This window comes from Syngnathoides biaculeatus, chromosome 22 (genome assembly GCF_019802595.1).
Source record: "Syngnathoides biaculeatus isolate LvHL_M chromosome 22, ASM1980259v1, whole genome shotgun sequence".
NCBI lineage: Eukaryota > Metazoa > Chordata > Actinopteri > Syngnathiformes > Syngnathidae > Syngnathoides > Syngnathoides biaculeatus.
The window spans coordinates 6,784,547-6,801,462 of NC_084661.1; the positions used below are offsets into that span (position 1 = coordinate 6,784,547).

General features: G+C 40.9%; 1 protein-coding gene across 1 annotated transcript in view; it reads right to left on the minus strand.

Annotated features, from left to right (window-relative positions):
• cacna1g (calcium channel, voltage-dependent, T type, alpha 1G subunit) overlaps nucleotides 1-16,916 on the minus strand; it is a 119,478-nt gene that overhangs the window by 80,398 nt on the left and 22,164 nt on the right. The window contains exons 3-4 of the mRNA XM_061810720.1: nucleotides 14,235-14,332; nucleotides 735-894 (exon numbers count right to left, since the gene is read on the minus strand). Coding sequence (XP_061666704.1) covers nucleotides 735-894; nucleotides 14,235-14,332 — 258 coding nt within the window. The remainder of the gene's footprint in view (nucleotides 1-734; nucleotides 895-14,234; nucleotides 14,333-16,916) is intronic.

The following is a 16,916-nucleotide window of genomic DNA, read 5'->3' on the forward strand; positions in this document are numbered from 1 at the left end:
GTCAGTAGTACGAACGTCAACAGTACAGAAAGATGATTTGCAAATCCAAGTTAATACACAATCATTGCAAACACAGTGATCCTATCGCGCAGAAGTACAATTTCCACATGCTAATGGTGCATTTATTTTGAATGCCTCCAGGAAGCCAACCGAACGTGACAAGTTCCATGCGGCCTGGCTGTGAGCTACCAAACCTCGGAACCGATGCATGTCCAAAACATTTACGCTACGTTGTGTGTGACGCTTAACAAGATCCAGTTGCTAAAGGGCAGAATCAAAAACATAATATGAGGAAAATGTTAAAACTACGCTGTGAGAGAAACGTTTTAAGTAAGAAACAACTCTAGGGATAAGTAAATTCATATACATATTGTTTTATGAATACCACTTCCATGCAGTATTACACTGTGCTTTAGGCAATATACCTAAATGTGTGTTTTATCAAAGGACACAGTGTACCTTTTGGCACTAATCTTCATTAAAAAATAGTATGTTGGGTGGGTCTGATCAGTCTGTAGAATGTGATATGTATTCATAAAAACAAGTTTGCAAATAATAGAATCAAATTTAGTTGTTTATCCTTCCCAATGTCCCATGTATTAAAAAAATACTTTAATGGCAAGTATTTATCAGAAAGAAACCCAAGTAATTACAAATTATGAAACTGCATTGAAAAAAATCTAAGTCAAAAATGTATTCGGTTTATTCCCCCCCACACACACACACAAACTCACAAAGAAAAGTTGTCCTCCACAAAGCAGCGATTCCTGAGCAGGCCGGCCCACAGCTGGACTCCTACGATGCCAAAGATGAAGAAGACAAAGAAGCAAAGCAACAGCACGTTGCCCAGCATGGGCAGAGTGTCGAGCAGCAGGGTAACTAGGATACGCATACCTGAGGGGAGACACAAGGACAAAGGTTACAGTAGGTCTCCTTTCATGTAAGACTCCAGATTTACAACTGCTACATCTTAGAATTCCAATTATTTGAGTCAAACACTGGGAGCGTAAAATATAGCTATTCAGAGTTGGCTTTTAATATTCCAACTTAAGACTTTTTATTCAGTATTTCTGGACATTCTAATCACATCCGATACAAAACATCTGCAGACGGTCATTAATTATTTATGTATGTAGTTATTGCAGCATAAAGAACATTAGATTGTGTATATTATATTCATAATGTAATACAATATTTTAGTTATGTCATGAACAAGGTTTGGCAGGCCACTGCTCTGGGCAGTGACACCTGTCACCGGTCACAGGTTTTTCACATTCGGACTGTAATTAGACAGGCATTTAAGTTGGGAGTTTTTGTCACTGGCATTTGCCAGATGGTTGCTTTTGTTAGTGAGTTGCATTCACTGCCTGTGGGGCTCTCCGCTTCTATGCGTAAGTTAGAGTAACCCTTGTCGCAGCAATTCTGTGCCCTTTAGTTTGATCCTGTCCTGTTGAGTTGTTAGTTTGCCCCAGAGTCATCGGACCTTGCTGTCTGTCTTTTGGTTCCAGCCTAGCCTAGCGTGCCTCTGCCTTGTCGGACTGCTACACCGTGTATGACCCAGTTTCCGGAATAAACCACATTGAATATTATGCCTCTGCCTCGAAGTCCTGTATTTGGGTCCGCCCCCGTACCGGAGGTTCTTGACAAGATAATATTTGGTTTTAGTGGTGTTCAACAGCATAGCATCATGGGATGTTTTCTCCATAATTCAGCCAAACCAAAAATGTTGGTTTGAAAAAAAAAAAAAAAGATGTAGTTAGAGAATAAAACAGGTAACATTTTGTGCATGAGTAATGTGCTCATGTAAAGGCATTTAAAAACTTGAGACAAGAGTCTGCTCTGAGCACAATGCATTTCTGCCATCTGTTTTACACACTCCCTTTGCTGCCCACACACACCTCTCTGCTAAATTTGCTCCAACCACTTAGATTGAATTGCAGCCCAGGCTTACATTATCTGAACATTTTTCTTTCTTATCACCGTTCACTTCCATTTTTTTTTCCTTGTTATAGACCTGCACTGCCTTTTTGTCTTTCTCTGATCTGCTCAGTCTCTTTTCAAGTACCGCTGACTGATTCTATCCCTACAGGCTGTGCTCTTCTCTGCAGGAGACGGGCATTAATACATAATAAGGATCATTTTCTGATCAGGGATTTTCTGGGTTATCAGAGAGTATCCTGATGTATGTTCCTGTAGTTAAATGCTCAAGGGAGACCAGTGAAGAGCAATAGGTGAGGATAATCTTAGAGAAGATTTCTATATTTTGTTATTCTTATATATTTAGGGGCAAACCACATGGGTCCCTTTTGACCCATTCAAACCCATGAAAATTATTCATCATAATACTGTTATTACCTGGATTGAATCAGTTAGGGTCAAATGGCTTTCATTCAGCTCCAATTTTGACCTGTGGATGTGGCCGATCTTTGTCTAGTGTGGGCCTGAGAAGCTCTTTGAGACTCTTTTGAGATTAACGGCTTGACCAATAAACTTGAATTGACATTCAAGATGCAAAAGTTTGTGTTTGTTTGTTTTGCTTCATATTACACCATTTATCAATGTATGAACAAGGTAACGATTGCATGTGATATTCTTACTTCACAAAAGAAGCACTTTGCGAGGACTGGCGGTAAGGAAAATCAATGGATGAATCCTTGAGATTCTGCAATTGATTTCCATTGTCACATATTCCGCAAGAGGAGCTTGTTTCAGGATTTAGATGGCCCTTCTAAGGGAATAGCAATATATATATATACATACATACACAGTAATTCAAATAGGTGGTTTATCTACCCCAAAAAAGGCAAACTCTGGTGTGAGGATGTAATAACACTGGAAAGCTTTTAATTGGGTGTCGTGACTGGCATACAGTACATGGAAATCCTTTCTGGATTCCCTTTTAAATAAAACATGTCCACAAAGCAGGAAAACAAAACAATATAAAAATGTTCCTTGAATCTGCTTTCATTCTGTGTGTGCTTGTGTTCATTGTAGCACTGTTAAAAAATTGCTTGGCTATGCCCACCTGTCTTCAACTGTATGACATTAGAGTTTACAGGTAAACTGACTATATTCATATGTTGATATTTATATATTTATTTATTGAATGAGAATACAGTGGTGTTTTGAGATAGAAGCTTAATTCATTCCATAACCATGTTCAGTACTCAAAACTCACACATAATCTCTGCTCATTGTGAAATGAATGGAAATATTAATGCGTTTCAGTGTCCCCCAGAAAAACAATACCATAGTTTAATTAGGAAAAATGGTATTCTACAGTATTGTAGTTCAGAAAAACATACAGTAGTAGGAAAAGTAAATAAAATCCAAAGAATTTAACAATTAGTGCACTATAATAAATCACTAGGCATTTTGCTGTGCTTTCTGTCCATGTTAGTTTATGAAACACAGGAGACCACAGTAAATTTGCGAGTAATATGTATGCATTATTTGTTTTTTGCAGAGGATAAAGGAAATGCCTGTGAGTATTTTTTGCTCTGTCTGCAAGTTGTTGCTACCGATTTAGTTCATATTTAAGATATTCCAAGATTTAGTGTTAAATACCAGCTTTGCTTGCCCATTTATGGCGTCTTGCATTGTGTGTTACTATTAAGTTAATGGACTTGGCTTTGGTAAATACAGAACATGCATTGTAACTCTCTTGGGTTTTTGTTTAATTGTACAGTAAACTTAATCTGGGAGGGAGAAAAAACAGGCCAGGAGTAGCCTTTGTTTTTGAATAATTAACTTCCCTTGCAATAACATTTTTTCTTGCAAGTCAAGATAAGACAATCAGTATCTCAAAAAACTCCTAAATTGGATCACTTGTAGGTAGCGGTACCACTATATGACATGTAGATGAAAACCATCATATTATCCTTTTATCTTTTTTTTATTTTTGCACTCAGTGACCCTGAAGTTGGTTATATGGTATATCCAAATGAATTTATATTGATTTTGGCCAAGATGTGCAGAGCAGCTGAGTGCTTCTGGAGACATGTATTTTCATCACAGTGATTGTGGTTTGGAATGATTTCAACCCAGAGAGACAAGGACATCGCATATTTGCAGTAACATATTTTGACGACGGAGTACGGCAGCATTTTGGAATGTGTGAGGTGGGCCTCTCTTCAAGGTGGGCGGAGGGATGTCAGAGGAATTCAGGAGCAATGCTACAGCTTCAGGAAAAAAAAACTAAAAAAAAAAAAAAACGCCCCATTTCTCTATAGAGCTCGGGCACGTGATGTCACAGTTTGCACGGCGCCATATTGCCGGTCAAACCTAGTTGCTGTGCACTACGGGAGCCATTGAACCAGAGCAGATTTTTCAAATTGTCTGAGACCTCTTGTGCTATTGGTTGTCACAAGAGACGAGACAGATATTCAAAGAGATCATTCTATGGAATACCATCTGAAAAGACCAGAAAATATCGATGGATTTTGGCAGTTAGATGGTGATGATGATGGATGGTACCCAACCAAAATACATACACGCCTGTGTAGCAATCGCTTCATTTCAGGTAGGAATTATTCTTCTCAATCTCAAATTACCAAGAAGTATTTATAATGCCAAATTGGCTCAAGTGAAAACGATGCGTATTTAAAAAAAAGAAAATAAACCGTGTGTCGCAGCAGAGAGGTTAACGTGTGGCTTCCGTGTACGTTCCGTGGAGACGACTCCGTCCTGTAGTTTGTGTAAAACCAGGGGTCATTTTTTAAAATATTGTCTTGATTACCATCTGAAAAGATCGATAGATTTCAGCAAAGGTTAACGTGTAGCTGAATACGCTTCCGCGTTCACGAGGCGTCTCCCCGTTAAAGAACAGATCCAGCAATGAAGTATTTGTATGCGTCCAGACATTTATACACTTTCACACTTTTCCGTGTAAGTCTCAATGACTTACTCACCAGATATATGTGTATATCAAGTTGTCCAAGATAAGAGGAAGCGAATTAAGAGTCCAATTTCTTCTCGGCGAAAACATCGACTTCGGCCTTAAATATGGGTCCTCTAGGCCAAGTGTCTCTCATTTTTCCACGTACCTTTGTTAATTATCACCTTCTGAATTTTTAACAGTATCGAACAAAACTCTGGGCATTGTGCTATAAGACATATTTTCGTTTTGTCCCAACAGACTTAGCATTGAACAATGCTTTGTTTGACCAGCCATATGGCCAGTCACGTGACGAAGGTGCACGAGCTCCATACCAAAATGAGTGCACGGGTAATTCCAGTTGTGTGTATTGTTTACATGTAACATCTACATGCACCTACATACCTCATATGCAGATTACTGCTCCTTTAATGCAATTCCCACTCACGCCTTGAGGGGCCGAAACACACACAAATTGCACAATTTTCAAAATACAGTTATTGGTCAATTTATTTTTGGCCAATGACATATGTGCCCTGTGGTTGGCTGGCGACCAATTTAGGGTGTACCCCACCTCTTGGCCAAAGAAAGCTGGGATAACATACGGCATCCCCCTGATGCTAGTGAGGATAAGCGGTACAGAAAATTTGTGAATGGATGGATAGATATGCTATGGTATTGTTTCCACTGTTTTGTTTTGCACTTTAATAAAACAGAAAATATCCCTTGAAATGCTTTGAAAAACGCAACATTGATTTCTGAGACTTACAGCCTTGTTTCGGCCATTCATCCATCAATTTTTGCATACCACTTCTATTTAGCAACACAGACAAACGCAGCGGACTTTGAGCCAGAGGTGGCATGTCCTTTGGACTGCCAACTCGTCAAATGCAGGTCATATAAAGACAAACTATTATCCACCCTCACATTTGTGGAATATTTAATGTCTCATTAACTTGTCATGTGTGTTTTTTTGAAATGGGTGAACCGGCTCATAATTCTAGCTCTGAATGTTGAAAGTCACATCATGAGAGGGAGGGTCAACATGAATGCGAGGAAATAAAAAGAAAGGAAAGAAAAATTAAATATTCAGAGTCTAGCCGAATCTGTTTAGCATCCTTATTCAGAGCGATCGACATTTCATATTTGATAACAATAATTTCCTCTTCCACCTGTGCGCCTTCCACCTCACTGTTGGTGGCCACTGCATGAAAATGTGGCTAGCAAGTAGGTGGCTTTGTATGATCGGTGAACCATCTGAGGTTTGCTAAGTCAAAGTTCCTGACAAGGTTCAGCTCCAGTCAGCTTTGCAATCTTTGTATGGTGAAGCAAATGGCCTCTCTGAGTCCAGTGCCAGTGTGCACCTGCGTCTCTTCTCATTTGATCTAAATAGAAGGTAACTCAGTATCCGCAATGACATGGAAAAAAAGGACCAAGGATCTGTGTCTTATGGCACAGTAAAGGACTTAATAAAATATCTCAGAATCAAAAGAACATGACTGCTATGTCAACTTTTTTTGCACCCATACATTAACAGCAGTCTTGTTTTTCTCCTTGGCAATGATAATGATGTAAGTCCACGTGGACAATTACTGCAAATGTGTAGTGTCCATAGGATCCCTTCCTTTCTGGGCCATGAATTAAAATTGATAAACAGGGCAATTACAGATTTGAGTATGCTGTTAACTGAAGTATATGCACGCTGTTTTGTTATATGCCTAATTGATAAGGCAAAGGGAATTTTGGGAAAGGTCAGACAGTGTGTCGGAACAATTACAAAAGGCTATTCAGGGCTGAGGATCATCACACACAGAGCGGTGTGTTTGAGTCGGGTCATATTAATCTCTTCTTGACGGCCACCAACCCATTGCTCAGCATGGCTAAGGTCACCGTTAAACTCATCTCCAAAAAAGCATTTTCCTCTCATTAATTTAACCGCCATTATTATTTTCCTCGTGGTACAGGACAAGTTGTAATAGTATCACAATTTAGCCAGGTTAGCTGTGTGGTGTCCAAATATGGATTGCAGTATTTTCTTCTTTATCTCAGACTGACATTGGCATATGTATATGCAAATAGATAAAATACACCATGCTAAAAGTGAGGTTTTTATAATATGAAACTGTGCAATTAAAAAACAATTACTGAATATTGCAGTTGTGGTACACCAGTTGAGGGTATACCCCACCTCCCACCCAAAGTGAGCTGGGATGGACTCCAGTTAGTATGTCACACTCATATCACATTTGTTTAACCGTGTGTTTTTGGATTTCTCAAGATATTTAATTTTACAAAGAAGATGTTACGTTTAAGCTATAACCAGCTGTGGAGGGTGTTCTTGGCACATGAAATATTGAATAATCGTCTTTCAAAATAGCAGGATTACACTGTGAAAGCATTTGCTTTGATCCACTGGCAACAATTGTATGCCTTCAAATAAGAAGTCCAACACTACATCTGTTCAAAGCAGACCCTCCTGTCGGCTCAAGTCGAGACAAATGAAGTCAAGAGGTGATATAGGCCGAGAGTTAAAGCCCTGAGGCATTTACTGAGCAGGGTACAAAAGGTGCTTCTTGCAAGCACTTTAATAACAGCACTGAGGGGAAAAGCGATCAGTTTGCCACTCGGGAGAAGGCTTGAGCACATTGGAAGCTAAGAAGGTTGCTGTCTTCGGGTGTTTATCTGGATGGACATCCATGTGCATTAACGAACAAATTATTGTACAGTACATACAGCATCCGTATGTGTTGTCCAAAATGATGAATTCCTTCTATATTGCAGGCGTAAGGTCTAAACTGTTATTACAGCATGATTCCACATTTCAGAGTGGAATAAAATAGATGCATGTTTGTGATTGATAAGGCTTTGGGCACAGGCCAAGCATTGTGACTCATCAATGAGACGAGGCTATTCTGGGCGTGAGGTCAGAACACACGATGCAGTGTGTTTGTGTCCAGTCATACTGCAATTATCTCTTCTCAATAGCCACCAAAAGTCAGTACTGCAAAGGTCACCATTAACCTCCTCACCAGTTGTTTCTTCCATCACAACAAGGCAGGTTCAGGTCAGGCTCACACCCATTTTTTCAGGTACATACATTGGCTGATTTGCAAATGTAAAAGTGAATCCTTGCATTTAAAAACAAGAGTGGCGGGTGAGGTATGTTTTCACAGTAGGCCGGTCCCAAGCCCGGATAAATGCAGAGGGTTGCGTCAGGAAGGGCATCCGGCGTAAAAACTGTGCCAAACAAATATGAGCGTTCATGTAAAGAATCCCATACCGGATCGGTCGTGGCCCGGGTTAACAACGCCCGCCCCCGGCACTGCTAACCTGCAGGGCGTCGGTGGAAATTCAGCTACTGTGGGTCGAAGACAAAGAAGAGGAGGAAACCGGATCCAGCGTCAGAAGAAAAAGAGGAATGCACAGAGCCTACAACTGAGTGTAGGGACTTTGAATGTTGGGACTATGACAGGAAAAGCACAGGAGCTGGTTGACATGATGATTAGGAGAAAGGTTGATATTCTGTGCATCCAAGAGAGCAGGTGGAAAGGTAGTAAGGCTAGAAGTTTGGGAGCAGGGTTTAAATTATTCTACCACGGAGTAGATGGGAAGAGAAATGGAGTAGGGGTTATTTTAAAGGAAGAGCTGGCTAAGAATGTCTTGGAGGTGAAAAGAGTATCAGATCGAGTGATGAGACTAAAATTTGAAATTGAGGGTGTTATGTATAATGTGGTTAGCGGCTATGCACCACAGGTAGGATGTGACCTAGAGTTGAAAGAGAAATTCTGGAAGGAACTAGATGAAGTAGTTCTGAGCATCCCAGACAGCGAGAGAGTTGTGATTGGTGCAGTTTGTAATGGACATATTGGTAAAGGAAACAGGGGCGATGAAGAAGTGATGGGTAAGTACGGCATCCAGGAAAGGAACTTTGAAGGGCAGATGGTGGTGGACTTTACAAAAAGGATGGAGATGGCTGTAGTGAACACTTTTTTCCAGAAGAGGGAGGAACATATAGTGACCTACAAGAGCGGAGGTAGAACCACGCAGGTAGATTATATTTTGTGCAGACGATGTAATCTGAAGGAGGTTACTGACTGTAAAGTAGTGGTAGGGGAGAGTGTAGCTCGACAGCATAGGATGGTAGTATGTAGGATGAATCTGGTGGTGGGTAGGAAGATTAAGAAGACAAAGGTAGAGCAGAGAACCATGTGGTGGAAGCTGAGAAAGGAAGAATGTTGTGCGGCCTTCCGGAAGGAGGTGAGACAGGCTCTCGATGGACAACCGAAGCTCCCGGAAGACTGGACGACGACAGCCAAGGTGATCAGAGAGACAGGCAGGAGAGTACTTGGTGTGTCATCTGGTAGGAAAGGGGAGAAGGAGACTTGGTGGTGGAACCCCAAAATACAGGGAGTCATACAAGGAAAGAGATTAGCGAAGAAGAAATGGGATACTGAGAGGACTGAGGAGAGGCGAAAGGAGTACATCGAGATGCGACGTAGGGCAAAGGTAGAGGTGGCAAAGGCTAAACAAGAGGCATATGAAGACATGTACACCAGGTTGGACACGAAAGAAGGAGAAAAGGGTCTCTACAGGTTGGCCAGACAGAGGGATATGGATGGGAAGGATGTGCAGAAGGTTAGGGTGATTAAGGATAGAGATGGAAATGTGTTGACTGGTGCCGGTAGTGTGCTAAATAGATGGAAAGAATACTTTGAGAAGTTGATGAATGAAGAAAATGAGAGAGAAGGAAGAGTTGAAGAGGCAAGAGTGAAGGACCAGGAAGTGGAAATGATTACTAAGGGGGAAGTCAGAAAGGCACTACAAGGATGAAAAATGGAAAGGCAGTTGGTCCTGATGACATACCGGTAGAGGTATGGAAGCAATTTGGAGAGATGGCTGTGGAGTTTTTGACCAACTTATTCAACAGAATACTAGCGGGCGAAAAGATGCCTGAAGAATGGAGGAAAAGTGTTCTAGTTCCAATTTTTAAGAACAAAGGGATGTTCAGAGCTGTGGGAACTATAGAGGAATAAAGTTGATGAGCCACACAATGAAGTTATGGGAAAGAGTAGTGGAGGCTAGACTCAGGACAGAAGTAAGTATCTGCGAGCAACAGTATGGTTTCATGCCTAGAAAGAGTACCACAGATGCATTATTTGCCTTGAGGATGCTCGTGGAAAAGTACAGAGAAGGTCAGAAGGAGCTACATTGTGTCTTTGTGGATCTAGAGAAAGCCTATGACAGAGTACCAAGAGAGGAACTGTGGTACTGCATGCGTAAGTCTGGTGTGGCAGAGAAGTATGTTAAAATAGTACAGGACATGTATGATGGCAGCAGAACAATGGTGAGGTGTGCCTTAGGTGTGACAGAGGAATTTAAGGTGGAGGTGGGACTGCATCAGGGATCAGCTCTGAGCCCCTTCCTGTTTGCAGTGGTAATGGATAGGCTGACAGATGAGGTTAGACTGGAATCCCCTTGGACCATGATGTTCGCAGATGATATTGTCATATGCAGTGAAAGCAGGGAGCACGCAGAGGAACAATTGGAAAGATGGAGACATGCACTGGAAAGGAGAGGAATGAAGATTAGCCGAAGTAAAACAGAATATATGTGCGTGAATGAGAAAAGTAGAGGGGGAAAAGTGAGGCTACAGGGAGAAGAGATAGCGAGGGTGGACGACTTCAAATATTTGGGGTCAACAATACAGAGCAATGGAGAGTGTGGTCAGGAAGTGAAGAAACGGGTCCAAGCAGGTTGGAACAGCTGGCGAAAGGTGTCTGGTGTGTTATGTGACAGAAGAGTGTCTGCTAGGATGAAGGGCAAAGTTTACAAAACAGCGGTGAGGCCGGCCATGATGTACGGATTAGAGACGGTGGCACTGAAGAAACAACAGGAAGCTGAACTGGAGGTGGCAGAAATGAAGATGTTGAGGTTCTCGCTCGGAGTGACCAGGTTGGATAGGATTAGAAATGAGCTCATTCGAGGGACAGCCAAAGCTGGATGTTTTGGAGACAAGATTCGAGAGAGCAGACTTCGATGGTTTGGACATGTTCAGAGGCGAGAGAGTGAGTATATTGGTAGAAGGATGCTGAGGATGGAGCTCCCAGGCAAAAGAGTGAGAGGAAGACCAAAGAGAAGGTTTATGGATGTGGTGAGGGAAGACATGAGGGCAGTTGGGGTTAGAGAGGAAGATGCAGGAGATAGGCTAAGATGGCAAAAGATGACATGCTGTGGCGACCCCTAACGGGACAAGCCGAAAGGAAAAGAAGAAGATCATAGAATGCATTTCAGGAAATGCCCCAAAATTGCTCAATCCACTTAAGACAATTCCGTCAATTAATTAACACAAATAGTGCTTTTGCAGATGTGTCAAAATGCTTGAAGTAAAAAATCTTTTTGGAAAAAACAATAACATTACTCAATTGTTGATTAACAATAACACGGAACAATGCCCTCTCCGTTTACCTGAAGTGGCAATGTATCCTAAATTTGTACATAATCTGTCAGTAGCCTATGCTTATGCTAAATATTTCCATGAAAAAACACTTGTGGAAAACCATCCATCTTCTATCCATCAACTTTCTGAGTCACTTATCCTCATGAGTGTCACGGGAGTGCTGGAGCCTAATCCAGCTGTCATCGGGCAGGAGGCGGGTTACACCCAGAACAGGTCGCCAGCCAATCGCAGGGCGCATAGAGGCAGACAACAGTCGCACTCATAATTTAGAGTCTCCAATTAGTGTTGCATCTTTTTGGGATGTGGGAGGAAACCAGGGTGTCCGAAGAAAACCCAGGCACGGGAAGAATATGCAAACTACACAGGCGGGCTGGGGATTGAACCCGGGACCTCAGAACTGTGAGGCCAATGCTCTAAAAAGTTGTGCCACTGTGCTGCCAGTGGAAAACTAATGGTATATTAAAACAAAAATTATCATGACTGGAAAGTGAGCATCCTGCCTTCTAGCAGGCAACCACTTATTTCCCTGCATAGCCTTGAAAAACCTAACGTCCGAAGAGACGTACTGAATTAATGTATGTTCCTCAACCATGTCACATATAAAGTAGTGTAAGTAGGATTTATTGAGCCAATTTATTTGTAAAAGTTTTTGTGACTGGGCCCATTGTGTTTTGTGTTTATATCATTTGAGTGCAATAATTTTACATAAATGAGGTAAAGGAGGTTTAGGATCTACTGAAATCAATTAAAAAATATATTCCAGCAGATACTTGTACATGGACTGTAAAAGGACATGGCTGACCTGTAAATGCACACTAATAGTTTTTTATCAGCTGTGGTGGTGAGTAGCTCTGTCAAGTGAGTAACTTTAGTCATCTGTCATATGACAGTTTTACCTCCAGACATTTAACATCAGCCCGTATCCAATATATCTGGCATGTCTCGACATAGTATATTAGCCTATGAAGATGCAGCTACTGCATTGTGCATTTATTTTCTACTCATCTAACATTGATTATTACATGTCATTTCTTTTGATGGCATTTATGAAGCCTTTTTATTTTATTTACAGAGACACCTCACAACAACAACCAAAGGGTTTCCTGGAATCACTGAACATGGCAAGTATGGTAAATGCTCGATAGATTGAGTCACTGTGGGATTTTACTTTTTAGATTTGCATTCGCTTCGCCTTGAAAATATAATGAAAGAGAGACAGTTTGTAGGTAGGGAGTCAACTATTTCACGTTTGTTCAATTGCGTTTTTTTTTTTGTTTTTTTTTTTTTTTAGGTATGGTGGCATCTGACATGATGTCATGCATGGTAATTTGAGGTTTTGTGCAACTTCCCACAAAGTCTTGGTCAAATATCTGCATTCTACTTTAGTGGTTGCATTCTCAAGTCGAAAAGATTCCTTCACTTGTACGCTTCACCTCAATTAATTTGTGCAAATTTAAAGTTAGTGATGAGCATGCGCTTCTTTCCTAAGTGATCAATCTGTTTAAAACATGTGATTTAATGCCAGTTCACAAACACAATTGAGAATCTTTTGAAACTGAAATCTAAAAATGGCAAAAAAGGGCAGTGTTCTGTCATCCTTTTTCGTGGTTTTCATAAGACAGACAAGCACTCAGTAAAAGCTGCCAGTGTCAGCACAATAAATCTTGTCTAACATGAACGGAAATGAATTCATTCAGCACCTAAAGTGCCTGTGTTTTAAAATTGGGTAAGTGTGTCTCAAAATAGCTGGAGTATAACTAACATCTCCACTGCAATTTATGATGGAAGCTGCTCCGGCAGCCTCGATTAGACAGCTAAAGGGATGAAAGCAGGACAGAAGCTAGATAGATAGCCACAGCAAATATACACAGGTGATCCATTCAAACTCACATTTGACCCTGCAGGGATACCCAGATGCAACCATGTGTTAATGATATATCTGTAATTGGCCCAGTCATCAGGATGAGAAATGGCTTGATGCCAAGTGAGCAAGTCCGCATGGGGTGTTTGGATGTTTGGGTTCCCTAATGAGTGGCAAAGAACAACTATGATGGCCTTGAAAAAGCGTGGTGAGAGTATATATATATATATATATATATATATATATATATATATATATATATATAAAACAGCCACAAAACAACAGACACTATCAAACATCAAAATATGGGTAAGTAATAGATAATACGCTATTTTAATTAAGAGTGGACTGGCAACCAGACCAAGGCGTAGTTTTGTTCTCACTTGAAGTCAGCTCGATTACACTCCTACTTGACCCTAAACAGGGTCATGCATAGATAAATCTCACTCAGACACTGGCAACACTACGCGACGTATACTACAACGTCACCATATCCCGTCTTTTACGATCATTATGCTACATCTTGTCAAATCAAATCTTGTGTCAACACTACTGAATACAACGTTACCGTGACAGTAATAATAAAAATGATTGTGGTCATGTGTTGTGTTGTAAATAAATAAATACATTTCTTAATTAATTAAATAAAATGTAATTTATATATGTACCATTGTCCATTTTTCAAGAAGAGGTTGAGGTAAAGTTCAAGCGCTTTTAATACCGTGCAAGCAAGCAGGTAACATAACGTTATATGGCTAGCTAAGAGATAGGACAAACGCTTGAACGTAAACATTATGCCAATTTTCACTCTAGAGTTTCCGTGAACATTAGTTTGTGCGTGCAAATAAAGGCATAAGTGGTATAGAATGAATGAATGGACGGATTTCAAGAGGTGATTTTTAAAAGGTTTCTTTGAATTCTGGAGCCGCCATTATTTTGTTCCCACTTGCACTGTCCAATATTGCACCAATGTTCCTTCATTTTCAACATTTGTGAGTAGATGTCATTTTATTGATTTGTTCCTCTTCACCGACACTTACTTGGCACTCTGTTGATGGCCCTCAGTGGCCTCAGCACTCGGACTGTCCTCACTGCTGAAAAGCTGACATTCTGCAGGTTGAGGGAATACTCCAACATCCTGCGACATGTAGAGAAAATAAGAAATTAAGAATTACAATGAAATACATGAAGATGACTCTATTGGAATTTTAGCTCACCGGGCTGATGATCAATTCAAGTATAGTCAACTCATCTTACAAATCAATTAGAAAAAAAATGTAATCTTGCTGTACATAGTGATAAAAACATAAGAGCTACAAATATACAAACTGATATGATACAATTTGACAGAGAAATTTGGATTCACTTTACAGCTTCTCAGCATTGCATACAAATACAAAATACAGTACGTTCAAATATTTCATACCATTAAACATATTTCATGATTTTCATGACCATTTTGTGTCTGGTTTTGTTTTTGGTTAACTTTGGGCAGGGCACATCCTGTGTACAAATAAATATTTACACTCACACAAGGACAAGTAAAAGCCTTAACTTGCATGTTTTTCCAAATGTTGGAGGAATAAACAACCACAGTGTGAACATGGAAACCTCATACAGTGAAGAAAATAAGTAATTGAACACCCTGCTATATTGCCAGTCCTCCCACTTTGAAATCATGGAGGGGTCTGAAATTTTCATCCTAGGTGCATGTCCACTGTGAGCGAGATAATTTAAAAAGAAAAATCCAGAAATAACAATGTATGATGTTTTAATGATCTATTTGTTTGATACAGCTGCAAATAAGTATTTGAACACGTGTCTATCAGCTAGAATTCTGACCCTCAAAGACCTGTTAGTCCGCCTTTAAAAGTCCACCTCCACTCCATGTATTATCCTGAATCAGATGAACCCATGTGAGGTTGTTAGCTGCATAAAGACACCTGTCCACCCCATACAATCAGTAAGACTCAAACTTGTAACATGGCCAATATCAAAGAACTGTCCAAAGACACTCAGAGACAAAATTGTACAACTCCACACGGGTGGAAACGGCTCTGGAGAAATTGCCAAGCAGCTTGGTGAAAAAAGGTCCACTGTTGGAGCAATCATTAGAAGAAGCTAACCATGACGATCAATCTCAATCGGAGTGGAGCCCCATGCAAGATATCACCTCGTGGGGTCTCAATGATCAACTAAGACGTCATGGTTTGAAATCATGCATGGCACGAAGGTTCCCCTACTTAAACCAGCACGTGTCAAGGCTTATCTCAAGTTTGTCAATGACCATTTGGATGATACAGAGGAGTCATGGAAGAACATTTTGTGGTCAGATGAGACCAAAATGGCACTTTTTGCTCATAATTCCACATACCGTGTTTGGAGGAAGACGAATGATGAGGTCCATCCCAAGAGCACCACCCCTAATTTGAAGCATGGGGGTGGTAGCAACATGTTTTGGGGGTGTTTTTCCCGCACATGGGACATGACAACTGCACTGTATTAAGGAGAGGATGACCGCGGCCATGTATTGTGAGATTTTGGGGAATAAACTCTTTCTCTCAGTCAGAGCATTCAAGATGGGTTGTGGCTGGGTCTTTCGACATGACAATGGCCCTAAGCACACAACCAGGAAAACCAAAGAGTGGCTCCGTAAGAAGCATATCAAGGTTCTGGCGTGGCCTAGCCAGTCTCCGGACCTAAAGCCAATAGAAAATCTTTGGAGGAAGCTGAAACTCCGTGTTTCTCAGCGACAGCCCAGAAACCTGTCTGATCTAAAGAAGATCTGTGTGGAAGAGGGGGCCAAAATACCTCCTGCAGAGTGTGCATACCTGGTGAACTACGACAGGAAATGTTTGACCTCTGTAATTGCAAACAAAGACTACTGTACCAAATAAACATTGGTTTTCTCAGGTGGTCAAATACTTATTTGCAGCTGTATCACACAAATAAATTGTTGAAAAAAAATCATACGTTGTGATTTCTGAAATGTTCGTTTTAGATTATTTCTCTCACAGTGGACATGCACCTATGATAACAATTTCAGACCCCTCCATGATTTCCAAGTGGGAGAACTTGCAATATAGCAGGGTGTTCAAATAATTATTTTCTTCACCGTACATGAATGCCAGAGTTCAGATTTGAAGCCACAGCTTATGAACTGTGGGTAGGACAATCTAACCAGTCAGCCACTAAAAGTCACTGACAGGACATAATTGAGATGTTATTTAAACAACGATGTACTGAATAAGTTACACATACAAAATACTCTCCCACTATTACAGGGCTGATAGTAATTGATGACCTAATGAGCCAAATCGTATCTACATTCTTGCGTTTGGAGACAAATGCAATGCATGTGTTCTGGCAAAAAATACCCTTTGATTCCGAAGCTCAATGGAGCGCGACAGCAGTGCATGTGTTTGCGCTTGTATATGGAGCGCAGCACACACGCAATGTTTGAGGGCCTGATGAACACGCACACATTCACACGCACGCTTCCAAAATGAGCCTTCAGACGCAGAGGTTTGCTTGCCCATGTCCCAACGGGGTCGTCGATAGAGGAGAGAAGAAATGTGGCATCAACACCAGGCAAAAGAGCAACCTGAGATGAGTCTGGCTAAGAACTTGGAGATTCCAAACAGTCTTTGCAGCAGCTCTTTAAAGGCTCGCAGGAGGTGTTGAGACGAAGGACCGAGCTCATGAACGCTGGGGAATATTTT